Source organism: Podarcis cretensis (assembly GCF_951804945.1).
Source record: "Podarcis cretensis genome assembly, chromosome: 4".
NCBI lineage: Eukaryota > Metazoa > Chordata > Lepidosauria > Squamata > Lacertidae > Podarcis > Podarcis cretensis.
Window position 1 is genome coordinate 42,837,856 of NC_137173.1, and position 26,841 is coordinate 42,864,696.

The 26,841-nt window shown below is 42.8% G+C and overlaps 1 protein-coding gene across 5 annotated transcripts in view; it reads left to right on the plus strand.

Annotated features, from left to right (window-relative positions):
- Nucleotides 1–26,841, plus strand: part of BCL9 (BCL9 transcription coactivator) — a 98,576-nt gene that overhangs the window by 55,379 nt on the left and 16,356 nt on the right. Inside the window, exons 1-5 of one of the 5 annotated variants that reach the window (XM_079974764.1) lie at nucleotides 7,663–7,834; nucleotides 16,800–16,886; nucleotides 22,325–22,407; nucleotides 24,300–24,376; nucleotides 26,542–26,838. In XM_079974764.1, the coding sequence (XP_079830890.1) occupies nucleotides 26,786–26,838 (53 nt within the window). In that variant the 5' untranslated portion in view covers nucleotides 7,663–7,834; nucleotides 16,800–16,886; nucleotides 22,325–22,407; nucleotides 24,300–24,376; nucleotides 26,542–26,785. Of the gene's footprint in view, nucleotides 1–7,082; nucleotides 7,233–7,319; nucleotides 7,485–7,662; nucleotides 7,835–16,799; nucleotides 16,887–22,324; nucleotides 22,408–24,299; nucleotides 24,377–26,541; nucleotides 26,839–26,841 lie in introns of those variants that run through there. The other 4 variants (XM_079974763.1, XM_079974761.1, XM_079974760.1 and 1 more) reach the window with 4 other exon arrangements.

Below are 26,841 nucleotides of genomic sequence, written 5' to 3' on the forward strand. Positions count from 1 at the left end.
GGAGTGGGAGTGATGAAAGTACGAAAGTGGACATGGCCAAAGTTTTTAAAAGAGGTGTGACTATTTCTTTTCTAAGTAGAACTAGGGGTGAAAAATACCTTTTGGCATCAGGGAATCACAGCAGAGGGGAGTGCAGTATAATCTTTTTTTTTTTTTAAATGAAAATTATGACAAATTGGGGAATCACATCAGGGCACCTATGAAAGCTGGGAGATTTCTTTTAAAAGTAATAATTAAAATGTCTTTAAAAAAATTAAAATGGACAAAAATTGGAGACTCCTTGTGCGGCGACAACAAAACCTTTTGGCATCATAGTGAAGGACTCATAGTTTGTTTTCGTTTTGTTTTCAAAACTAATATAATAATATTTTTTTAAAAAAGATACATTATTGGGAAACCACAAAAAACTTACGGGGGTGGGCACAACTATAGCCCACTGGTTAGCCACCACTGTCACAGAAGGAGACCACAACAGAGAGCTTATCCAGACTTCCATTTAGCCCACTGCTTTCCTTTGGGGAAACCAGTTGTTTAGCACTCAATTGGAGCAAACGGCAATCGGGTTTTCCACCGTTTGTTCCAATTTTATCACTAAGAGTGAGTTTTCTAGGGGGAAGTTGTGGGGCAAAGGCAAAACTGCTTGGACCTGTGCTTTCTAGGCGGAAGTGTATCCAAGCCCTCAGATGAGAGGGCAAATAGCTACAGCTGCTTGCCTGCTAATGGCTCACAAGAAAGATCTCTGGTGATGGCTAACTATGGGGAAAAGGGCACTTTGCACACAGAGTATCTTGTGCAAAGCAGCCTGTCTCCACAAAGCAGATTTACGCGAATGAACTTGAGCTCATTGATAGCACTTCTCTGCATAGAACCTTTACAGCATAGGACTCCAGACACAAACAGACTCCATTCCCAAAACCGGGGGTGCCAAAACAGAGCATCACACAAGTAAGCAAGGGAAAGGGGAACACCTGTCATCATGTGTAACTGCTACAGCTGTTTCCCTTGTCTCGCCCAGCCACTTTGCCATGAGTGAATACTGTGTGTTGCACAAACTGTCTTTGCTCTAGCACTCTTCTCCCTTAACTGTGGGGAGCAGTAATCTCCACAAAGGAGAAAGATTCACTCCCACATGCAGGTAAGCTCTCTGTTGGCAAACACCATTATCATCACTGGGCAGAGGCTCAAGAGGTCTTTTGCCTTGCAGGATCACAACCCAGATGCACGGAGCAGAACAAACCACCCTTGTGCACACAGTTTCACTACAATCTGCAAGGGGGAGCTATATGTCTGTATTGTTTTTCTCAGGTCCGCGCTTAGATAGCACCACTCATTCTCTCGGCATCATAAACACCTGCTGTGCAACTAGATTCAAGGACTACATGCTCCAGCTGCTGACCATTGCTCATTGTCCTCTTTCTGTCTTCCTGGGCTCTCTGCAGGCCACTGTCCCAAAGGTAGAGAGGTCCATCCCACACCTCAACAAGCCTATCCTGGTGATCAGCAGCAATGACCCAGATACTGTTGACTGTTCTTTCATGGAGCTGTTAACATATTTGTGCTAGGCAGGCTCCTGTATCCTGGAAAACTGCACGGCAGACAGTTATGCAACAGGTGGAGTTGTTTCTACCGTGGAGCTGGTGCCATAGCTTCCTGTCCTGCCACTGTCCAAGGCACAGGAGCCTTCCTAGAGTGCCTGTCTGGCATTCCACACATTTGACTTCCCTTTCAGAATCTCCTGCCTCCTGGAGACTGTTCCATAAAGGATTTCAGTTTTGCCACATGTGTTGCTTCTTTGCTGAAGGTGGTGGATATGGGTGTCCCCCCCCCATCACCCCATTTCCCTGGGGTCTGTCAGATTGCACAAGTGGGATTGGTGCTGGGGTGTATTTTGCAGTTACTGGGTTAGGAAAGCGAATGATGTGTATAATGCAGAAGAGATCAGGAAGGGCATTGAAGCCTTCTAGGATGCCACCTGACAGGGTTGGCATATGAGGCAACATTGGGTGGGGGATGGCCACATCAGGGGAAAGAGTGGGCCAAAAGGCAATTGCTCTATTCAGGGACAAGGCTATTGGTTCATGCAGTGCTGCTCCTGGTTGTATGGAGACCCAACATCCCTCCTATTTTCTAGCATGAGGGTGGGGTGGGTGTGTCTTAATTTGAAGCATGGTCCTTCACCATGCAAAACATGAGCCATTCTGTGCAGATAGTTCCTCTTGCATCCCCTGTGCTTGTGGGGGGTGGGGGTGGGCAGGCAGGAGACGGACAAAGACCTCATGCCGTGACTGAGCTCTGCTGTAACCAACTGCCTTGCAGAGTTTGCAGCTCCCTCTCTTTTACTCCTGAGATTACTGTCTGCCCACCTTGCTGTCATATAAATGGTGAAGGGGCTATATTCCTGCCTTCCATCTGGAATGTTGATCTCAGGGTCAAGCGCCACGATGGGTAAAAAATTCCCATAGATGACCCTATGTTCAGTGCTGTGCAGTGAGCCAGTGGAGGCTGCTGCTGTCCGTGTGTGTCTTTGGCTTCCTTGGTTGCCTGTCCTGGTTCCTCCCCTTAGCTACTTGGCAAAAAAGGTTTTTCCTTTCTCTGGGTAGGTCTCAAAATCTTTGATTCAGGAGCTCTCTCTCTCTCTCTCTCTCTCTCTCTCTGTGTGTGTGTGTGTGTGTTTTTCTTTCTCTGCAGTCATTCTGCCCAGGGAATTATGTGGGTGTGTTTTCTCCTTCCCTTTCTCTGTGCTTTGCAGCTAAAACAGTGTGTGTGAATGGTATAAGGGGATTTGAACCCCAGACTGTGAGGTTGCCTTGGGACTGCCTGCAACAGGGTTACAAGCTGTGGGCTTTTTTTTGGTGCTTGTTCTCGTGGTGATGTAAGAGTGTGTGCCAGGGTGGAGTGGGATTTCTACATTGCCATTAGCTCTTTGTATGGGGAGGGGGTCATGTGGGCACTGGTGGCAGTACAGTCCCCAATTGTGGCCCAGAGTGGCTGGGGAAACCCAGGCAGATGGGTGGGGTAATAATAATAATAATAATAATAATAATAATAATAATAATAAGGCTGTGGTGGTGTTTCCTGGGACACTGTGAGAGTGTTTATCATTCTATTTTTTCGTATGTATGTTCCCTTTTTCTCCTGGCCATTTAGCAGAGGTGTGTTTCTGGCCCTGGCATAATAGGAGGGCTCTGTTAACGAAGAGCTCAGGTTACAATGACAGGTAGAAGCATTTTTCTATGAGAGCAAGTTATTTGGTGGGTTATTTTGTCCATTTCTGCACTGTGGAACTATATGTGGCCTCTGCAGAATGCCACAAAAGTCCTGACAGTTTCTGAATCGGAGGTCCAATCCGGCTTCAATTTGGGGTTGAACTGGAAGGATACGTCCTTGGGCATTTAAAGATGCTGCCATGAACCCAGAGATAAATAGTAGCTTCAGTGAATACTTAGACTTCAAAAACAACTTTGTTGCCAATGTCAGCAAATTATTCTGCATACAGTGAACACTCTTGTGAAGTTAGCTTTTGCATCATCAGAAACCTGAACATGTGCCAAAACTGCAATAACAAAAACCTCTCACTGTTATTGTTTATAAAGACAAATCAGCTAATTGAACAGTACCACACTGAAATCGCTTTTGAAAACGAAAAGACAGTTGTGAACTAACAAGGAACTGGTTTGTGGCATTATGGTCATGCGTGTCCTCCTGGTGTAATAACTGTATAAGTTTGGCCAAATATCTAATGGTAAATTAGTGATTACATTGCCACCAGATGGAAATATAATAATAGCATGAAGCCACCGAATAACTGTAAAGGGCAGAACAATAAAACCAAAATTAACCAGAGGCAAAAAGGATTTAAAACTGTTAGATCAAACAGCAATTATAAACTTCTAAAAAGCCTGGGCAGATAAAAAGGCCTTCATCTGGCACTAAAAAGTGCAGTGCTTGAATCTGGCAAACCTCTCTGAGATCATGTGAACTCCAGAGTTGGGGTGCCAGCACTGAAAAAGCCCTACACATGCAGCAAAATGAATTGGGAACTAGGTGGGGGAATGCAGCTCTTTAGCCTGAGGATAGAGAACACCATTTTTTAAAAGTGCTTCTTTAAAAACTAGCATATAAACCTTGCTTGTTGTGCTGGCTTTAAGAATGTAGGAGCCCTGCTGGAAAGACGCAAGGGTCTTTCTAGTACAGCATTCTTTTTCCAACTGTAGTCAACCAGACAGTTCTGGGAATTCAGGCAAAAGTTCTCTTGTTGTTTGCCTACCCTCCAAGAACTGATATTCAAAGGAATGTCGTCTCTGAAATGGGAAGCTTCGTTTAGTAATTGTGGCTAGTGCCTGTTCAAGGACCTGCCTCCCATGAAAATATCTAATCCCATTTTAAATAAATAAAGTTGATATGCTTTTAAACATTATAATCTTAATTCTTTATGTGTGTCTGTGTGTTTTTTTAAAAAACTTTTTTGTTTTAGATTTCTAGTATGTTGCCTCCAGGCTGTCTTTGTAAGGCAACTAGCAAACTAAATAAAAATTAATAATAATAAAATTATTTTAGGAGATCTGCTATCCAATAGTGTCTTTGAGTGTGAGCTGTGCAAAGAGGTTGCCCCAGCTGCAAACTTAGTGGGTGGATACAGGCAACTGATGTGGAAACTGTATCTGCAATATGGGTGTAATAATGCTGACCTACTTTCGAGGAGTGTAACAAGAATCACAATGTGCATGGAGTGCTTGGAACACTATAAAGTGCAACATAAGTACTAAATATTATCATTATTACAACAGATTCTTAACCTGTGCTTTCTGAAAGACAGCCTCCCATTTACGTCCTGCACAATAATATTTGCAGGGCCTTTCAGATGTTTACGAAACATATTTAGAGAACCACATCTCAATGCTTCCATAAAGATGTGTATTTTGTTGTTATTAGATATTTTAGTCTTGATCCTAATGCATATCACTTTGTTCTCTTTATCCGTTTATGATAGGACCATTTACTCAGCCTATTTGTGCATTTATTTCCTTCTCCACCAATGGGCACAGGTTCTTGGGTGAGTGGGTGGGTCATGGGCAGATGAGCTCTATCTGCTCAGCATGCAAGTTACTTAAAAAACCCAAAAACCTTCTTTAAGACCTTATGAAATATAAAATGCATACAGGTGATAACTTCTCAGAGGCTTGGAAATGGCACTGTAGAGCTGGCACAGCCTGTGGTAAACACATACACCATGGTCTATGGGCAAACTGGTTTGGGAAGTTTTCAAAGGGCTTTAAATTGTACTGTGGAAAGTTGAAACTGGCCCCCCAAATCTTATTGGTGCAACAGATCTGCATGTTTGGGCTTGATTTCTGTGTGTACATGATAGAGTGCTCACAATGAGAACACACTTTTTGCTTTTTTTTAAAGTACGTGAAAGAATTCATGCTTAAATATATATCCTCACGCACTATAGCCATTAAAAGCAGTTCAGAGCTACCTCTCCCTCTCCCCCATGTCCCACATGCTTCCTTTTTTTTGGCTGTGTGTGCCAGGCACTGTGTATTCATTTCTGCAACCATAAGGGCTAGTAACTTGTTGTTTTTGTGTGTGTGTATGTTTTTGTAAGTGGAAGCCAAAGTTCTTAGGAAGCTAAATTACCACTTTCCATGTTCACATTCAGTGCTTGTTGTGTACTTCAGAAACATGACTTACAGACACATCTTTCCCCATCCTCCACTGTGGTGCCCATGATAGCCCCAGTGAATTTCGGCTACAAAGGGAACTGAAGAACTGGCTGTTTCTGTTACTATTGGTTGGTGCCTCCAGTTCAAAATACAACGAAGGAGACAATGTGGATTTGCCTCCTGTATTCCATTATGCTCAAAATGGGAAGCTATATTCACAAAAGTTAGTGCCAATTCTGTTTTCTATCTCTTTGTTGTGGGGGTGGGTTTGAGAGGGGATGGGCAAATGTAAGGTGCAAAATTCCCACTCGAATGTGAGGGTGAGGAAAGGAAACAGGAGGAAATATGTTAGGGGTTAGACTTGAGAATTGAACTTTAGTAAGAGTATATGGTGGAGAGGGTTAAGTCTCCTGCCTCCTAGAGACAAGAAAAGGAGGCACAAATTTTCATTTCATCTCATTGCCGTTTAATTGTAAAGACGTGTGGAAATTAAAAATGCTGGAAGCTAATCCCTGCAAATTCATTATAACCACTGTGGTTTGTGGATATCTGTAGCTAGCCACAATCCACAGGCCAAGAGGAGCTGTATTAAATCAATATGAACATGGTTCCCCCGCCGCCTTTTGGCTTTTTTATGTCTGTTTTGCCAGCGAAGTGTCATACGGGTGCAATCCACATACCTATCGAAACCAATGAGCACAATTCCATAGATTTTAATGGATCTGGAGTATACCTAGCAACATTAAAGCGTGAGATGCGTTTGGTTTGGTTGACAGCCCGCAGGGTTTATGTAATAGGGCACACAAGACGGGGGAGCGGGCGTGTGAGGTTGGAAGGAGAGAATAAATCTGGGAGCCGATCAGATTCGGGGGGCCGCCCGATCGCCGAGATGGAATGCGTCTCCTGAATTAATACAACGACCCTGACCTCCCGGCCAGAGAGCTCGGCTTTTAATTCTGCAAAATCCAATTTGTGCGCCTGCAATTGAGATGGATGGTGCAGACCTGCTCTTTAAATCAGTGTCTGCTATTTTGGGGGGGGGGGGCAAGTGGAGGCGGGAGGAGAACGTGTGTTCGCCCTGTGCTGCGCTGCAGCCCGACTCCCTGCCTCACTCGCCCTGTCTCTTGATTTTGGTAAGAGCCTGCTGCAGGCTTACGCATCTCAGCGCGGCGAGGTGTCGTGTGTGCTCTTGCAGCGTGCGGTGCGGCTGCCGTACCTGGGAGACGAGGGGCCCTGAGGTGTGGGAAGTGTGCAGAGCGTCCGTGTGTGTGTGTGTGTGTTTTGTGTGTGCGCGCCCTGCCTGGGTGTGGCTTAGGCTTGGGACGTGTGCCTCCCCCTCGCATTGCCACAGAGACACTTCTATGCCTTCTGATGCCTCGAAATAAACGTGCCGAGATTCCAGGTTGGCTCCGAGGAGTTCCTGGTGGAGATGGCTTTGCGGGGGGTGTGTGTGTGGTGGGGGGAAAAGAATATTTTTTTTAAAGGGCAGCATGTCGCTTTAAGAAGTGCCATTGGGTGGCTGCGTCTTTAAGAGGGAAGAGGCGGCGGAAAGAAAACTACCTTGAGGTATGGGGCTGGCCTATGCTAATTGCGGGGGCGGTGCCAGGATGAATGGAGGGAGGTGAGGGCGGTGCTGCTCTACAGGGGAGGAAGGACCCATGCATTCAAGGCCTGTCTCTTTAAGGAATCAGTTGATACCATTCCGAGAGAGAGGAAAGGGGGGGATCTAGCCCCCCCTCCTCTCCATCGGGACACTACCATTCCCGTTGCTGGGGAGGCGAGGCGGCCCCGATGGCTTGGAGAAGTCAAAGTCTGCCCGTGAGTGAGGAGGGGACGTTCCATTGATTGGGTGGGCCGGGAGGGTTGGGGGAAGCGCGCGCGATAGGCTGCTTCATTCGCGGGGAGCGGACGGGGAGGGGGGCGCGCGCAAGAGAAGGAGGGAGGCCGAGGGGCGATGGGCGGTACCATGTGGGAGAGGGGGAGGAGGAGAAGGCGGAGGGGGGAGGCTGGCTGGCTGGCGGACAATGGAGCCTGTGTGTGTTTGCGGGAAAGGAGCGAGTTCGCCGTCGCCGGGGGGAGACGCTGCGCCGCCGCCGCCGCCTCCTGCCCGGGGCTGAGAGGTGCCCCCCGGCCAGGCCAGGCCCCTCCGCCCTTGGTGGGCAAGAGCGGTGAGCGCGCGGAGGGAGGCGGGCAGGAGGATCCTCCGCATGGTGCCAGCGGCACCCGTGGAAACTGCGGGCCGTGGGGAGGCGGGCTGTGCGCGCGCGTGTGTTGAGGTGGTGGGGGGGGGGCGACGCGGCGAGAGGACGAGGGGCCGCCGGGTAACCGCCCTCCCGCCTGCCTGTTCGGGGGAAAGTTTCGGAGTTTGGGGGCTGGTCGAAAAACCTGGCGCGGGCGGGCGCGGGGAGCGTGAGGTGGGGGCGCGGGCGGGAGGGAAAGAGGCGGGAGGGGTCGGCGATTGGCAAAGCGAGGCGGGGGTGGGGGCGGCTCCGAGTAGTCGCCCGAGGCGGGCAGGCGGGCGGGGGGGGGCGGGTTGGAAGGAGAGCCGTGGAGGAGGCCGGAGGGAGGAGGCGTGTCCATCGCATGAGGGGAAGAACAAACGGCCCGGGGGGGGGGGAGAGAAACCTTGAGTGGGTGGGCTATCTGTGTACACGGAGTAGTATGTGGATGCGCTTGGGTATGTGTGTGGATGGTGTGCGTGTTGTGGCAAGGCGGGTGTCTGGGCAGGAGATGCCAGCCCTTTTGGGGCGGGGGGGGGGGGCTCGTGCGTCTCTGTGGGTAACGGAGCAAGGCAGCCTGGGTTAGGAAAACAGGGTGGAAGGAACGGAGTGAGCCTGGGAATTTGGGGGTAAGCAACGCTGCACACTCCCCCACCCCCGTTTTCCTTCTCCCCATTTGAGTTAAATAAGGGGATTTGCCACTGTGGGTCGCCGCTGAAAGAGGGGAGGATTTTGCAGATGCTTCTGGAGGTGAGGAGCTGCTTTAGGCTTTGAGGTGGGGGGGGGGAGAGAGGAGAGGGACGGAGTGTGTGTTTGTGTCTTCTGGGCTGCCTAGGCAGTCGCCATGGGCCCAAGGGGGCAGTACAGAAGAATAAAAGTGCAAGGGGGTAAGAAAACGGCTTGTGGATCCAGTGCGTGGAAATGGGGTGGCCGTAGGCAACCCCCTGCAAGGCTGTTAAGAAAGGTGTGCAGAGCTGTTTAAGAGGTCTTTCTGTACATGACCAGAGAGCATAGTGCTCCCCCTTCCAACAATGCTGGTCAGAGGGATTGTGAACTAGGTGCCCAGTCTGCAAGGAGTACAATTCCACATTGCTAGTTAAAGGGAGCTGTAGATGGGGGGGGGGGGAGAGATAAAAATCAGGGGCTTGATAATTTCTCCTGAATTGTTGTGAATATTGGTTAGTCCCTGTTTGCTTAATTGCATGCGTAGGTAGATGGTACAAATCTGTTGACGTTATCTCCACCCTGGAAATTTACACGTTCAGTCATTTTTTAGTTCTGTAGTTAGAACCACATGCAGCTTAGATCATACTATGCATTGGTCTTAAAGTAATAGATTAATTGCTCTTACATTCCAAAACCATTTTTGTAAATGGGGAGACAGACTTGCTCCTAAGTTTTGACCTGTGATATGTAGAGTTAGTACATAGTTTCAAAGCTGAATTAGGTAGGAGAGGCCACACAATTCAGTAGGGCCTTTTCCCCCTAGCCTTTCTTGAGTCTGGTCTTTAGGTCACTTGAATGTTGATGTAGCATTGAAGGGGTAGTATACAAAGAGAACTTGGTTTTTTTCTGAAATGCTAAATACTCTGGTGTGCTATCTTAACTTCAGATTGGCAGTCTTTGCATTCAGTTTATTCTACCTCCCTGTTTGCTACTTTTTTCTTACTAAACTAATGCTCCATTTAAATGAACAACAGAGTAGGCTGACTAAAATGCAGTCCATCAACTTGTGTTAAGATGAGAGGAAAAATGTCTATTTTGGTTCGCACTGAAACTTGAGTTATTTTAATGTGTTGTAAAATGGTGGCAAGGTAGAAAACATTTGTGTAAAAGTAGTTAAAAGAAAAGCACATTGGAGTATAACAGCGTGGGCACATCATATCATCCACAAATACCACTTGCTTCCATTCAGCTTTATTTTTAATTCATATATTCAAGTGTACACAGTCTGTAGTCATTGCAGCGATTCCTGGAGGGGTAGTTCCTCAGTACTTTCTATCTGAGGGGAACTGAGGGCACTTCCACAAATGAAGCTAAGAACTTCATTTATATATCACTTTGAATACTGTTGTCTGAGTGTGGTGTGTTAAGAAATGCTTTTAAATGGCATGTATGTTCTCATTATTATGGCTCTTCCATTCAGCTTACAGATGAAATGAAATTTAGCCAGTTGGAATAGTGTGATGAATGTGAGCTAGTTTTGCTCAAAACTACCTGGTAAATAAACCATAAACCAAATTTGGAATGTAAAACTAATTCAACATACTGTACATTTATTTCCTCTTTATCTACTTGATTTTGCTTAGCTTGAGATAGGGCTCAGCAACCTGGTCAATGTATGCTGGGGGGGGGGGGGAAATCCAGCAGAAGAGCTGCAGCTAATTTACACTGATTTGCATTTATCTAAAGCGTGCCACTTGACATATTATTTTGGTGTCAAGTTAGATGTTGCATTTATGAGTCATGTGTATTAAAATATGGTGAACATGGACTATCTTCATTGAACTTGGAAGATGTTGCACTCTTAAATAATGATGCTCAGGATTTTTGTTGTTCTCACTTATGGTTTTAAGCCAAATAAGAGTGACCTGGGACCTCATCTGGGTGTGTGTGTGTGAAGTGAAATGGTTCCTGATAAGAGGGAGTTGCCAAACTAATACTAGTCATGTTGCTTTCTTAGCTGAGCAGTAGCATCTCATTTTGACTAGAGGAAGTAAAAACTTTTCTGCTTCTGCACTTCCCAATCCCTCCAGGTAACAGTGAGCAGCTGAATTGAGGCATGGTGTTACCCTTGATGGGTGCTCCACAGCCTAGCAGTTCGAAAGCACGAATGGCAAGTAGATAAATAGGGAAGGTAAACGGTGTTTCCGTGTGCTGCTCTGGTTCGCCAGAAGCTGCTTAGTCATGCTGGCCACATGACCCAGAAGCTGTACGTCGGCTCCCTTGGCCAGTAAAGCGAGATGAGCGCCGCAACCCCAGAGTTGTCCACGACTGGACCTAACGTTCAGGGGTCTCTTAACCTTTACCACAGCCTACTGTGCTTTCATCTGACAGCATTCTATAGGCTATCTCATTATTGTAGTTGTGCCCTTTACCTTTAAAAAGCGATTGGTTAAATAGTTGACAAGTATGTGTAAGCATTAATCTTTTTAGAACAAAAAAGATACTTCAGTAATCAACAAGTTTGAGGCTTCTAATTTCAAAAACAAAGCAGTTCAGTTTGTCAGGGGCATACGAATTTTGTGTGGCCACCCAAAAAGTTGTGGCTTCCAAACATTATCACCATGCCCTTGCTTCAAGTGATGGGGACCCTTGCTTAGAGCTAAGGAGAGGCTTTAAGGATTCGTGGAAGGGGCCTGAGAACATCTCCAAAGCACTCTGCATCTCCTACTTCTTCATAAGCTCCAAGCTTGGGAATTGGATTTGTGTTCTTTGCATTTGATTTTTGTGTGCAAGTTGTTTATTTTTGAATATTTATATCTCATGTTTTGGGTTAAAAGAGTCTCCCCAAGGAGCTTAAAAATATATTAAAAACAAAGTATTGTAATAAAAGAGTATTAAAACCCAGCAATAAATCATTTGTAGCAGCAGGATGCAAAGTTAAAAGATTTCAAAAACCAGGTTAAAAGAAGATATCGATCATCTATCTAAAGATTATGAGAGTGTGAGCCAACTAGTTTTCCTGGGGAAGGTAATTACATAGCCTTGACACCACTTCTGAAAAGGCCTGTCCTATCCTCACCAATCATCCTACCATCCATGGCTCTGAATGGAAAGGACATGGAGCAGGGGATCTGATGATTATCCTAAATGTTGGGAAGACTTGTGTGGGTGGATGTGTTCCATTAAATAACCTGGCTGCATACTATTTTGAGCTTCGTAGGTAATTGTGCCAAGTTACTAACAACCTTAGATTGTGCCAGGTTACTAATTGGAAGCCATGTGAGCTACAATAGCTTCCAGTTAATTTCCTGACATAGTAACATAGTGAATTGATTTAAATCAGCAAGGAACAAGGCCTATACAACTTCATATATTTCCTAAATCTGATGAGTATACCTTGTTGATTTACAACTAGAATATTATCTTCAGTGGTTTATTATTACAACCAGGCCTCCTTTCATTGATGTTGTCACAATGTGTAAATTTTGCATGCTTTAGGTTTTTTGTATCTATACAGAGACCATTCAATATAGGTTGTGTCTTACAACTCCCATAACAGTTTGAGTCTTGCACAAGACAGTGCAGTCTTGTAATATCTACTCAGAAGTAAATCCCATTGCGTTCAAAGGCATTTACTCCCCAGCAGCTGAGTCCAGGATTGCAGCCTAAGTGTGGGAATCTGCACACTGGGCATTTTTTTTCTTTTCTTCTTTTTTCCAGTATTGCTCCTTTCTGTTTCATTCTGCCTTGGGCTAGCTCCACCCTCCTAAAAACAACAAAAAATAATACAAGATTTGATAGTAACTGGACAGACAAGGGAAACTTATTTTCACCAGGTGAACATAAGCTTGTGTTTTGTGCAAGTATTCATATCTGATAAATGAGCAAATCATTTCTTCATTTACATAGAGAAGAATCCTTTAACTTGCTGTATCTGGAAGATACATTGATTTGCTTTAGTGATTAAGACTGCAACCCTAATGTTAGGGGAGGAGCAAAATCCAAAGGAGATTCAACAGCCTTAATTGAAAATCCTGCAAGTTGAGCTAGCAGGATGAAAGTGAGAGTGGTGGAAGGCCTTTGGGTTCTTCCGTCCATTTCCTGCTGTGTTTTTCTGTTTTGACATTTCCCTTTCCATTTTTGTTAGAGGGAGTGGAAGAAGAGATTTAAACGTGTTCAGAAGTGTTACTTAAATAAATAAACCTGGTTTGGGTGTGTAACAGGAGACTGGGAGGACTCAGGATCTCAGCTCCTTCCTTCCGTATTCCTTCTTGGACCATCTAGTGTTGGATGTTGGTTGGGCCAGAATGCCGGAAGACTCATTGCAGTTAAATAAGAAGGCCTCAACATTGGATCTCTCACTCTCATGTTGGAGAGGTAGATCTGATCTATCCTAAGGCCCCTCAGATGCCCTCCAAGAGACCATAGTATTGCAGTCTGAACTATAGGACAAGCATGTGGATAATACATAACTGAATATTAATCTAATTATTTAAGAGAAGTATACATACATACATACATACATACATATGCACACATTTAAATACCATCCTTTATCCTGGTTGGATATTAAGGCAGTGTATAATCAAATTATATTGTAGTATGAGAAACAACTAGAAGATGATATCAAATAGAACCCCTAAAAGCAGAACTAGAAATAAAGCCAATTTAAATGCCTGGCTGAGTAAAACTTTTGCCTGGTGCTGAAAAGAGTGCAGCATAGGTGCCATGCCAAACCACTTTAGGGACGACATTCCATAAATGGGGTGCCAATGCTGAAAAAGCAAACTCCTTTGTGATTGAGTAAGAACAGAAGAAGAGCCCTTTAGCATCAGTTCAAAGGCCTGTCTAATCCAGCATCTGATTTCTCATAGTGGCCAACTAAATGCCTCCCAGAGTCCCAAAAGTAGGATATGAACAGAAAAGCACTCTCTGCTCTTCTGATACTGGTATTCAGTGGCTTGCTGCCTCTGATCCTGGAGCTCATAAGTAGCCATCATGATTAGTAACCCTTGGGAGACAAATTCATGGCAGATAAAACTAATTAAAACTCTAAATTGGTAGTCATTAATACATCTTGTTGCAGTGAATTCCAAAGTTTAACTCTGTTCTTTGTGAAGAAGTCCTTTTTTTTTGTCTGTCCTGAATCTCTCAGCTCTCAGCTTCATTGGATGACCCTTGCTTTTAGCATTAAGAGAGAAGAAGGAAAAACTTCTCTCTATTCACTTCCTCTACTTGGTGCTTAATTTTATTACACTTTTATCATGCCTGCCTTACTCTTCCACCACTCCACTACCAACTGGGTTCAAATGGTGTAGCTGTTCCTTATAGGTGTCTTGCTGTAGCGCTCTGGTAATTTTTGTGGCTCTTTTCTTGCCCAACCTTGCCCAACTCTACAATATCTTCCTTGAGATGCAGCGACGAGAGTTGTACAGAGTTATCCAAATGTGGTTACACCACAGTTTTGGCAGCTTTCTTTTCAATCCCTTTCCCACTGACCCCTAACATGCCTTCACCACTGATGGGGCACCTGGAGAAGGGCTTCAGCAGAATTCTCAAGGCACTGGCCAGTTGGTGTGGGAGTAGGTGTCATTCTGGTTTGCTGTGTGAAATGGATCTTGGCTGCCACTTTTTATACCAGCTTTAGTAAGGACCTGTTCATGTAAAGTATAACTTAATGGTATTAGGCAACGTTTTTACAATTGCGTGCAATTCACGGAAAAGTTCTCTTGGGCTTTTATCCTGGAACAGCCAACCTGAAGTTGCAGTACTTCAAAAAAATGAAGACAGAAATAAAACCATATAGTAGCAACTATTAAACAAAAAACTTTTTTTCCTCAAAAAAAGACAGCTGTGCTAAATAAGCAGCTGGCCAAATTTTCTTTCAAGAGATCTCAAGATACGGTAGTTTCAATCAGCACCCCCACCCTCCCAAAAAACCAAAAAGACTAGTATTCTGCTAGGAAAAATTCAGCTACTGTAAAGAGCTTTCTCAAAACATTTTCACAAAAGGAACATGCCTTCAAAGGGAGTGACCCCTAGTCTTGTGGAATATCGAAAATATTTGACCATGGTCAAATAATACATAGTCAATTGACTGTTGACTAGTTAGTTAAGTGATGTGCCAGTCTCACCTATGTGTTGGAAGAGAAGGGGTTTGTTTTCTGGTCTGTCAGAGACCTTTTGGTGAGAGCTGATGTTTGCCTGCTGGAGGTGATGGTGCTCAGAGTGGGTCTACCCATGATTTTTTGATATGGGCTTGTATGAAGCTGTCAGGATTTTGAAAAGTAGAGGGTATTATTTTATATTATTTTATCTATTTTAAAGGGATGATCAGTGAGAGAGGCCAGTTTCCCTTTCATTTACTTGTGTGTTCCTCATGAGAGGAATTCAGTTTCCACTGTGTGGACCTCTTAGGTATTTTTTTATTAAGTGGTCTATAAGTTAAGTTAAAAATAAATAAATATTCCTTTCAGTGAAGAGGATTGGAAGATGTAGAGGAGTGTTGGCTTGTTTGGTTGAAGGAAGTACAGTTAAAGCCTCCTTCATAATTATTTTGTGGTAGTTTAAGGTTTTCTGGGTGATAGTTGACTTGTTGAACAGGCCCTCTTTTAAGAGACTGGTGGGGAGGACCTTTTCTATGATAGCTCCAGGATCACTCCCTTTGAAGGCATGTTCCTTTTGTGAAAATGTTTTGAGAAAGCTCTTTCCAGGAGCTGAATTATTTTTTCCTAGCAGAAGTTACTAGTCTTTTTGGTTTTTTGGGAGGGTGGGGGTGCTGATTGAAACTACCGTATCTTGAGATCTCTTGAAAGAAACTGCCTATAGGGGGCCATAACATCACTGCTCATGCTGAATGGTCCATCATCCTCTGCGGAGGATAATAAATCTCTTGGCCCTACTGGTGGAACATGGATATGTCTCCACAGTTATGCTGGACTATAGAATTACATGGAGCAGAGTAAGGAAAAGGGAACATTATTGCACCCTTCTCTATATCTAGAAAGGATTATTTGGGTTTGTCTTTTTGTCCCTTGGCTTCCAAAGTGCTCTTAGTGCATGAACAAGCTCTAGATATCTATTTTGTATTTATATCCCACTTTATTTCCCTAACCCTACATGGTTTCACAGATATAGTTAAGTGGAGAAACAGGTATTGGCTGATTGAGGTGGGTTGTTGAACAGAGTCGCAATCCTACTCTGAATCAAACAACTTCTCCACATTGGCTATCAGGGGGAAGCGGGATCATTCTAGAGGTTAGGCCAGACTACTGATGGTGCTGTGTGCACCTTGGGCTTCTACAACTGTAGGAATCATCTCTGATTTCTGCAAATCTGGGCTGGGGCTGAAGGCCAAAGTGCAGGAACAGCCCCACACCTGAGCTACATTTATATTTGCAGGTCTGAGGAGCAGGGGATTTTTCTTGACCTTGGATAGAGAAGAGGAGAAAAGTCTTGGTGACCAAGTTGGCTAGCAAGACCAGCTAAGATTTCTAGACTTCGGGTTGCAGATGGGTGTTTTCTTCTCTCCCCACTTTAAGCAATATTCTTCTTTTGTGGTTTCCATAAACTGGAAAGTGGAGGAGATAATTGGAGCCCCAGAGAGAGGAGAGTCTGTGAACCCAGGGCAGAGCCCTAAGAGCCAAACCATGGTTTAGCCATACTATCAGAACCAGGCCATATGTGAGGCTTAGATACCCGTGTGGCCAAGATTACAGCATGAAATGTTGCTTAGATTACATTGCTTCCCTTTACAGTGAGAGTGCTTGCATTTTATTTTAGCCAAAGCAAGTTTTCCTGTGGATGTGAAAAAAACTTATGTACAAAAAGCTTAGAAATGAGAGATGATAATGGCAGAACATCTAGTAGCTGAAGGTGGGGCTTTGTAAACCGTGTAGCCCAGGGCTTGGCAGCTGAAACTTAGTGCTGTTGTCTAGGAATCTAAAATCACTTCCCTTAAATTCCTTACCAAAAAATAAAAGTAAAAGTCTATCTTCTTGATCTTTACTACATGAGTATGACAAAGTTAACCTGGGCTTTGTTGGTTAATGTGCACAAGTTAGTCCCAGTTACGAAATCGGTTTTCTTGATCACAGAACCATAAGCAGAATATTGATACTTCAGGATTCAGCTGCTGTGAAAAGAAACTTTGACTCCACTGTTTATACAGCTCTAAACATCTGTAGTGAGCCATAGCTTTTACATTCAGTAGAGATACCTACTACATTCCTGTATCTTTTTCTCCTAGACAACTAAATGCTGGACGTGTTTGTGAGACGAACTGCTCAAAGATACCCAGAACTGATGCTGTACTTTGTTTAATATTCCGATCATGGTAAGATACACTTTTCTTCCTTATAGAATTTTATATCTTGACTTGTAGTTCTCTGTTTCCAAAGAACATTCATTTGCATGCTAATCTGTTGGAAATGCACTGTGTTTTGTCTTCCGTTGCTGTGTTTTAGGATAACATTGATATTTGCTGAGAAACATGGTGTGCTCTAATGTGTCGCTCACTAGTGCCTGTGGAGTTAGTACCACAAATGGGGGATGCACATTTGGCTGGTTTTTCTGTTACCAAAGCTTGCATTGTACCCGGTGGTACATGTAGAAGACCCCAGGTTCTGCCTGTAGCATCTCCAGATTTAAAATAACCAGGGAAAGACCTTCTGCTTGAGGATCTAGTGTGTCTTTCAGTTGTAATAGATGGCACTGCCTAGTGAACCAGTAGTTTGAATTGATATAAAGCAGCTTTGTATGTTCTTATGTGAGACAGTGGCTTGGTTTGCACAACAATCCGGTAAGCCAAACTATGGTGTACTGGGATTGTGTGAATGTATAGGAGCTCACACCCCAATTTGCTGTTCCCTGGTCCTTTTTGCTCCTGTGCCATACTGAGTTAAGCAGAAATCTGCTGCTGGCTCCAGCCCATTGATAATGATGAGAAAATATAACCATGAGCCTGGGCTCAGGTGACACACTAAGCCAAACTTTGGCTTAGCTCAACATGCCATGAGACTGGGGAGCAGTAAAGTGCCTGCAAGATCCCCTCTGGGAGTCTGCATGCTTGCATGGTCCCTGCTAAGCCATATTTCAGATTACAGTGTCATGCAAACCAGTCCAGTGTTACATACTTGCTCCTTTAATTTTAATCAGGGATGGGCAACCTGTGGCCCTCCAAAACTTTTGTTGGACCAGCCATGACCATTGGCCGTGCCAGCAGCATCTGAAGAGCAATAGGTTCTCCATCCCAGTTTTAGAATATAGCTTGTTCTTACGGTTACAGGAAAGCCCACTATTAGGCCAGTTTAAGAAGTCAGTTCTCACATAATCCAAAAGAGGATATTTATTATGGTACTGCTTATAATTAACATATCAGCTATAGGTATGAAGGAAGCATCTTGTGAACTTTCTGATTTCAAATTCTACTTACGGATTTTCAGACATTCTTACACTGCTCTTTTACTGCTGTTCACCTGTAATTTAAACAGGCACACTAGACCACAAGGTATTTATATGTCTTGTTACCAAGTTGGAGCTATTGTCACGTCTGTTTAGTATGGATTGAAATTGCTTATTCTTGGCCAAGAACTTGTGTGCAACATCTTCCAGCTATAGCAGTGAGAAGACTTCAACATAATGTGTAATAGTTATCACAGCACACTTTTGATACAGAATTTTAGGAGGTTGACTGTTGATGGACAAATTTTCAGTCTCGGGAGAATGTGATTTCACTGAACTTCAGCTAAATTTTGTACCTCTTCATTAATGTATAATTCAGAGTGTTTATTCAAAATACCTTGTAGGATCTTTCAATAAGCCACTCTAAGCTTGGGGGAGGGGGGGAAACATTCTCTTTTCTCCTCCACCCCCATATGAAATTGATCCTGCTATTCTCAACATTTAAAGCACTAATAAGCAAGGGATGGATATTGAGTCTATTTTCCCCCAAATATATTGTAAATGTATTTGAGGGTAGGATGGCATTTAAAGAAGCTGTAGTGCACTTACTGGTTGCAAAGATAACATTCTGCTGTTAGGTTTCCTTACTGAAGAAACTGGAACCCTTTGACAAAGGGAACAGTGCAAATGTTGTCTTAACACAGCTTATTCTGCTAGTTATTTGAAAATGCTTTATAATTGAGTTTTAAGATTTGATGAAGAACTTCAGCAGTAGCTCTCAAGACAGTATTTCCTTTAGCAGATGTTAGGCTAGTTAATATTTACCTTGAGGGTACATGTCCTTACCATATGGCTTAATCTTTGGTATGGGTCTCATATCCATATCTTCTTAGGAAAGTCAAATATCCTTGCATAAGGAACTCCTTGGTTATTTTGAGGTTTGGGGCCTCTGAACCTTTATCACACAAATTTATTTGCTTAAATATCCATGTTAAAGTGCCTTATAGCAAATTATCCATCTGGACTAAAAGAATTATCTTAGTCTGGTCATTGAATGTAACATCTGAATATGGAAGTAGATGAGAATTCAGACTGACAGTCCTACAATGTGCACGATAAGATTTGTTTGGCTCTTTTGTTTTCCCCATCTTTCGTGGGTGCTCTAAACTATGTACAAGCAGAACAATGATACAAGGCACAACTGGTGTGTAGTATCGTACACCCCTCAGGCTAAAAGTTGGCTCCCTTCCAGTTGGAGGGTTTTTGGGTGTTGGGTATGCTGGTTCATCGCACCCAGATCCCACAAATCACAGAAGGAACTGCAGATCCCTGTCAGTTCAAATGGCAGACTGGGAAATTGGTGGGGTTGGCAGAGGTAGTAAAGTCCAAACCACAGAGTCCCCCAGGATGCTTGCAGAAGCCAGCTTGAAAATTTGTATCCTTTGTTTATCTTTAGCACTAAATCAGTAGCAGTTGCGGGAAGCTGTTGAACACAACCATAGCATCTGTACATTACAGTAAGATAAGTGACTGGCTATCCAAGCAGCAGAAACAACTGTGAAAACAGTGGGGTGGGAGACTGTTCACCATCAGCTTGAAACTTCGAAGAAACTGCTGATGTTTAAAGCTAGGGCAAGAGACTACATCTGTTAATTAGATAATTTACCTCTTTTGATATTGCAATTGTTTTAAATACTGTAGTCACAGGGATTAGTTGAATGTCCAAGGACTTCCTTTTATAGGTGGTGTTGAATCCACCCATCCATTCTCAGCCTATTGGACAGTAAGTGTTGGCTAGTGCCTCTAGTATGTCAAAGAATCAAAATTTTATCTATCTCTAGGGCAGGCAGTTTGAAGCAGACCATGGCTGAAACTGTCAAAGTTATCCACCTGTTCAGACAACTGATCTTATTTATATTGGTGTTCTAACCACTAGCTTTGAAAACCTGTTTGCATTTATCCTTCAACAGGCAAAAACATCTTCACTTGAATTATTTTTTTAAGCTCAATGTACTCTTTAATTATTTTTAGTGATTTTTAAATGTGAATGATGGAATTGTCTGTGCATATTGTTTACTGTTCAATTTTTAAAGTTACATTGCATCAACATACAGACAATTGTGCTTCACAAATCAATTCTATAAATTTTAAATCATAAAGAAAATATGTGCAAAGTATCGGAGCAATGTTGAGATCGTTGCCAAGGGTTAACAAAAGCCTTAAGTTACGGTAATTGGCACAAGATAGATATTTCTAAAATAAATGAATGAATCTTCTCAATGATTTTAATCCTGGCCATGGTCTTCATTTATCTCTGCTCTAACTCTCGGGCATCGGATCACATGCTAGCTACAGCAGTGCAAGCCAGTAGTCTTGATTCTTGTCCCTGTAATGGCCATTGCTTGCATCACATCTGATGTTCTTTCCAGTTTCTCAGTTAAAGGGGAGCATTGATGTTAATGCACAGAAATTGAAAAGGGGTGGTGGGATGAATCTAGAGAAAAGCCTGTGGAACAGGTTTAGAGGAAACAGGCTTTCCTACCCTGCTGAATGCAATAAGCTGTGGGATGAGGAGGCTGAGGAGGAAGGAATGCCCCATAATAAGAGTGGAGGTATCTTTCTACTTTGGAGAAGGTGCCTCCTCTTGATTTTCAGGGATTTTCCTTCCTCCTCAAGACCTCCACCCACAATTCCTGAACCTTGGGAGAGACTGGTTTTTGGTGGGGGAACTGCAAGGAAATGAAATCAAAGCATTCCTGATATGCACATTTCTTCAATATCTCTCAGCATAGGGGATTTAGGCTGCAATCCTAGTCCTACTTAACTGGGAATAAGCCCTACTGGATTCAGTCAGACTTACTTTTGTGTAGACTTGGTTTCATTGTTCCATTAGGATCTTAAGGTTCCAGCTTTATCTTCTCCGCACCCTCCTGCCAACCAGACACAACTGGAACACAAAGTTGCATGGTTAAGAAACACACAGATCCCTACATTACTTGCATTTTTCACCAAGCTAACATCTCTACTGCATACAAGCTATGATTACATGGTGTGACAAATTCTGTAACTTGAAAACTTGCATATTCTTTTTTTTAAAATGGAATACCTTTTCCTGGCATGTAGTATTATCTATCTTGTGGGAGCAGGCAAAATTACAGTTTTCGATTTAAAGTACCTGTTGTGTACACCTTCTGCATTGAAACTGCATAGTGAGCTGCCAAGATGGAGAGAAACCTGTTGCATTCTTCCCTGTGTGCTGCCACCTTTACATTCCTCTGCTATCATTTTTCTTTTATAGGTCTTCTAAAAGCCCTTTATTCTTGAAAAGTCAGTATTGGAGATGTGTATTAATGTCCTATGAAGGAGACTGTGTTGCAGAAGCAATTAAACTGCAACATACTTGGAAAACAGATCATATAGACTACACTTCCAAGTCTACGTACCTCATTGGTATATTTTGTGGATGTTAAAGAACTGTATAGGAACTGTGTAACATGGACTTTGAGCGTTGGCAGACCAGAGTGTGTGTGTGTATGTGTGTGTGTCTGTCATAATGTATTTTTTATTGAACTATTGAAAGAAGTCTCTGCTTATAGATCTTTATCATAGGACATTGTATGTCAGAGATATCAACCCTTGGCCATTCATCATCCAGTATTCTTAACAGTTGCTTCTGCCCAACTCAAACTCTCTTAATCATCTGAGAAAAGAGGTACACTGAGTGGGAGAGAATATTTCTTCTCTTTGTGTGCTGTAGATCCTTTATTCTTTGTCTGCCATAAAGGAAACCTGCAACTTCCAAAGTTTGCATGATGTAATTTTAACCTGTCTCAAACCAGGGATTTTGATTCATAAGAGAGAGTGGCTTAATATAGCTGCATCTTCTCCAAGATTTTGAATGAAAATAGCACATCCAGTGGCCAATATATTTTTCACCCGAGGCTGCATTGTTGGTTAGCCACCTATCTTGAGGGCCACATGCTAGCCGTGGTAATGCCCTGTGCATACTTAGTGTGCATGTGTGCACGCTCACCCAACATACAGGCACCGAGCACACTCTCAGACATGCTAGCGTGCACATAGCCCTTTCCCCTATTTCCAAGGCAGAGCTCCACAGCACTGAGAGGGGGAGATAAAGTGCTTCAGAGATCAGTCTCTTAAATAGCAGGCAGAGTCCTTTATCTGACTACTTCTGCTCTCATAATAATATAATAATTTATTATTCATACCCCGCCCATCTGTCTGGGTTTCCCTAGTCACTCATTACTCCAGTGCTAAGGTCAAAGGAGTTGGTGGGCAACTTCTGCAATTTGCTGTGCTGGATCTGGACTACAGTTTAGTCACTTCTTTTATTCCTTGTATACTTGGCAGGATGCTTTTACATGTGTGTCCACACATTTACCCTGACTCCAATTCTCCACCCAAACACTCCTGTACAGAGCAGGGTGGGAGAGGTAAGTACACATCTTGTTTAGGTTTAGGGCTAGATGAGCCTAATCCCAATCTAGCAATTACTAGTTTTCCGAGGTTCAGGTCTAGTCGAACAGGCAGTTTAACCATTTTGTGCTTTTCAGCTTACTACTCCACAACTGCTCACAGGTCTCCAATTTGTATTTTCTAAATCAGAATCTTCTAACTACTACCACTACTGCTACTAATGGTCTTTTCTAGGAGCCCTCAGTAGATATTGCACTTTGCCATGTAGATCTTGCTCACTTGAATTGTGTGTGATGGTTTATTGCTGGGATTGAATATACTGTTGGGTTGCATTCTGCTTTGATTCCAGTAAGGTTTCCAGCTTCAGCATGAGCTGCGCTACCATTGGTGTATTGCTGCTGAAATAGAAGTGGGTTGTCATATTTGTGCAGATGCACTGCATTCCTATTCCTCTTCTAAGGTGTGAACTCTGTGCATTTCCATCTTAGATTCATCAGTGTGCCATCTCTAGACTCCTCCTCTGTCTAGGATCTGTTTTGATAAAGTTTTCTTTTGTAGACAGACACACTCACTCCAATGCACACAGTCACCGCACAAAAGAGAACAAGACAAAGGGGAAAAAATGAGAGAGGAAGGACAAAAAGGAAGATAGGCAGCAGAGCCATCAGTTTTCATGACTCAAGGAAGCTAACAATACTTTGTGAAAGAATTTGGGTTTTTGCGTCAGTTGAGCTCTATTTTTCTTCGCCTCTTGGTTTCAAAGGGTATTCCAGCTATTGTTCAACAGCTTGGCTATGAGTTGCCTTCTAGCACTGTAGAATCATTTCCATAGCATATCTTATAGATAACAGCAACTCTCTGTATCTTATAGTAGGTGAAGAAGACAGTGATGGAATTGGAACATAATACGAAAATGCTGAAAATACATGCAATATTTAAAAATAATATTGACCCAACCTTTCTCTAGAATTGTACCCCAGTTGGGAAATGCCACAGCAAGAGGTCTAGGTCATAATCAAGTTTTAGATCTCTTCAGAAATTACGTATCAGTCACTGAAACTTGGCTGGCGCAGTAGGCTGTAATATTTTTGCTTAATCAGCTACAGATCCAGGGATGACACATTTGTGATCACCCTTTCAATAGCAGCAGCATGAAGGATCTATCCTGTTTTTTTCTGTGTGTTTTGTACCTCGGACCTGGCTCAGAGTATCTAGTTTGTATTTCAATGGATCTATGAAAAGAACATAACAATTCAGAGTTGAATGTTGTTCCCATTAACTGTTGGGCAGAATAGATATTAAATGGCTAAAAGAGGATCGTAACTGCTGGAACAAGTATTCTGTTCAAGGCAGTAGACTTCTGTGCCCCTCAAGCATTCTTTACTTACCACTACATCTTTAATTTTGGGATGAGGATTTTGTCCCTTTTTCCATCCATCTCTCCATCATTTGGATGAGACAGTTCTTCTGTTTCAGTGCAACTTGTTGAGCAATTGCCTCCTTAGCAGGTCTTTTGTAATACACCTTGTCTACCAATCCTTAAACATCAGGGCAGATAAGCTGTCAAGTACTGTATGCTTCCAGATGCGGTGGGAGGAACACAATGTCATGCTGTTAACAATGTTTTGTCAGCGCAAGCTATCTGCTTGCATGATGGAACAATCTCCCCTTTCTTCCCCTTGTTCTCTGTTGTGGGAGGGGGTCTCCCAACACACACACCTCAAGCCATTGAGGGGTGTGGGGCCCCCCCTGTTGCGCTACAGGAGACTTTGTTCAGGCTTCCAGTAGTGGAACTGGTTAGTTTAATTTGGCCCTGTATTTCCAAAACTGGATGGGTGTATTTTCTTTTGCTTTGGGCAAAACTCATTTTGCTGTGGATTTTGCTTGATGAAGCTTTGTCTTATTTCAGGTGATCTTTTTGTCTACAAAGGGCTTCTGAACCCATTTTCAGGATGATCAGTACAATGTCGTGACACTGGAGTTCTGGTAAGCTGCCTTTAGAAGCAAAGGGAACAGGCCAAAAGGCTTGCAGAAATACAGGGTTCCCTACATTATATTGAAGAATGAGCTACTGAAATTGGTTTTAATAATGGTCTGCTTGGCTGTAACATTTGACAGCATAATATTGTTGGCCTCCGTCTGTCTCTAGAGACAATGGAGTGTGCCTCCAGGGATGAAGTCAAATGGCTGCGTATAATAAGTATATTACAAAAAGAACGAATGGACCATTGATGTCCTGATTGCAGTGAACTCTGCACTTTGGGTTGAAAGTAACTTTTGTGGATTGTTTCTTCTGAGACAGTGGCATTAACAGAAACGAGGCTGGCAAAGCTTGCTTTTCTAGAAGACATGTGCCCTGTCCAACATGTCCCAAAAGATGACTTGCATTTTAGCTTCATTAACCTAGAAAATAATAATAAAATTTTTCCTTTTGGGATTGATAAGTGAAATTAGTGCCCATTATATTGGGATGATTTGTGGTAGACAGGAGTGTTTGAATTCATCTCCTGCTTCATATTCTGTGTAGTCTGCTATGGTCTTTTGTCCTCACTGAAAGCATGCCTACCATCTTGTGTTTGAGTGTTTTACGGGTGAAGGGGTAGAAATACAGCCTGGCTTACAGCAGATTCAGATGTGGCACATCCAAAATGTTTAAATAAGCATGCCTGTCCACTTCTACTAATGCTTCTAGAAGTCTCGTTTCTCAAAACCACCAAGTCTAATTTGTGGGCATTAGCATATGCTCTCAGGCAGAATGAGTCCTGTGCTTGTGAGAACAAGATCTCACAATAACTCTGTATTTGGCTTATGTAAAATACAGTTCTTTAATGCAGATTGGATTGTATTTCTTGTAGGTTCTTAAGCATCAACATTAGTAATAGCTGTCCTGTGACCTTATCTGAAATTTAATTGGCACAGTCCTCTCCTTGCAATGACCAAAAATAATAAATCTTTTTAAAATCTCTGTTGCCTTACATACTTCGAGTATGGGGATCCTTTGCCAAATTTGTAGGACTTCCTTCCTTCAGACCTGGAAGCATTTGAGGAAGGAATGGTAGAAGGAGGAAAAGAACTTAAATGTCCTGATGCTATCTTCTGATATTAAGATATGTTGATGCTGTGTCATAGAATGACAAAATTTAGTATTACGACATTGTCATATGAAAAAGCTTGCAGTATGTTTAAGCAGCACAAAAGGGGTTTTTTGCTTTCAAAATAAACTGCTGTGTTTCAAAGAAATCTGACCAGTAAATACTACTTTCTTATACTTTTACTTTCTTCATAGCTTATAAATTTATGAATTATGAAAAAATACTTAATTTGAATATTATCATCTAGTGTTAGAGGTTGGTAATCTAGTTTTCATTCAGATACAAAAATTGTTCTGATATAAAAACTGTGATAATAAATTGAATCTTATAGAAAATTGTTCCAAAACTCTTCAGCATGAAGAAGAAAAACATTTTAGATTCCTTTACTAATAGTAGTGATGAATAAGCCCTGTGTTAAAATCTGCTCAAACACCATAATGTTCAATGTTTCTAACTTTTCATTTAAATGTAGATTGAGACATAGTATTTATAGACAGTAGTCTAGAAAATTGGGCCTAGCAACTTTGACATAGGATACTTAGCACTTCAATGCAGTAATTTTGATGGTGGATATTGATTATTCAGAAGTCATGAAATGATCCCTCCTCCCATTACCATCTTGTGTTTCACTAGGGTAATTGTTACCTGTTTTTAAGATGTGCTAATAATTGTGTGATCTTCTAAAAATGTTGCTATATCTTTTTGCAGTGATGTGGCCTGCATAGTACTTTTAGAAAGCTTGAACTGATTGATACGAGCAACTTGCTTCTCTACACATAAATGTGTTTGTACATGATCTTGGATTGGAGTACAGAGAAACTTCCTCCCTCTCATCTGTTAGATCTAGCACACCTGGTTGTTGCTTACGTAGCTAATGCCGGAAAAGCGTTTATTTTATAATCGGAATGTACATTCAGCTTCCATCTGGTTGAGCTTTCTCATCTTGCCCTTCCAGTTAAAAAGGTGGAGAAAAAAAAGGCCATATACTGATCTCATTTAGTTCTAGATTCCTCCCCTTTTTAATAGTCTTTTTTTGTTCTTTGACTGGGTTTGGTTCAGTTTGCCCTGGAGATGCGAGACTTCCTCACAACAGCAGGAGTCACACATTTGGAGAATGCTGGAGCTGCGAGAGGGAAAGGCCCAGTGCAACAACAGAGAGAAGCAAAAAGGAAAAAGACAAGCAGACCGACAGCACTGAGGAAAGCAAGGGACAGAAAGTGCTTCAGAACTGCCAGCAGCAACAGAGGAACTTGACAAGAAGCCCCCCTCAGTGCGTGTGGCTGTGTGCTTAGGATTTCTGTCAATGCATTCCAGTAACCCCAAAGTGAGAAATTCCCCATCAGGAAATGCCCAGAGGTA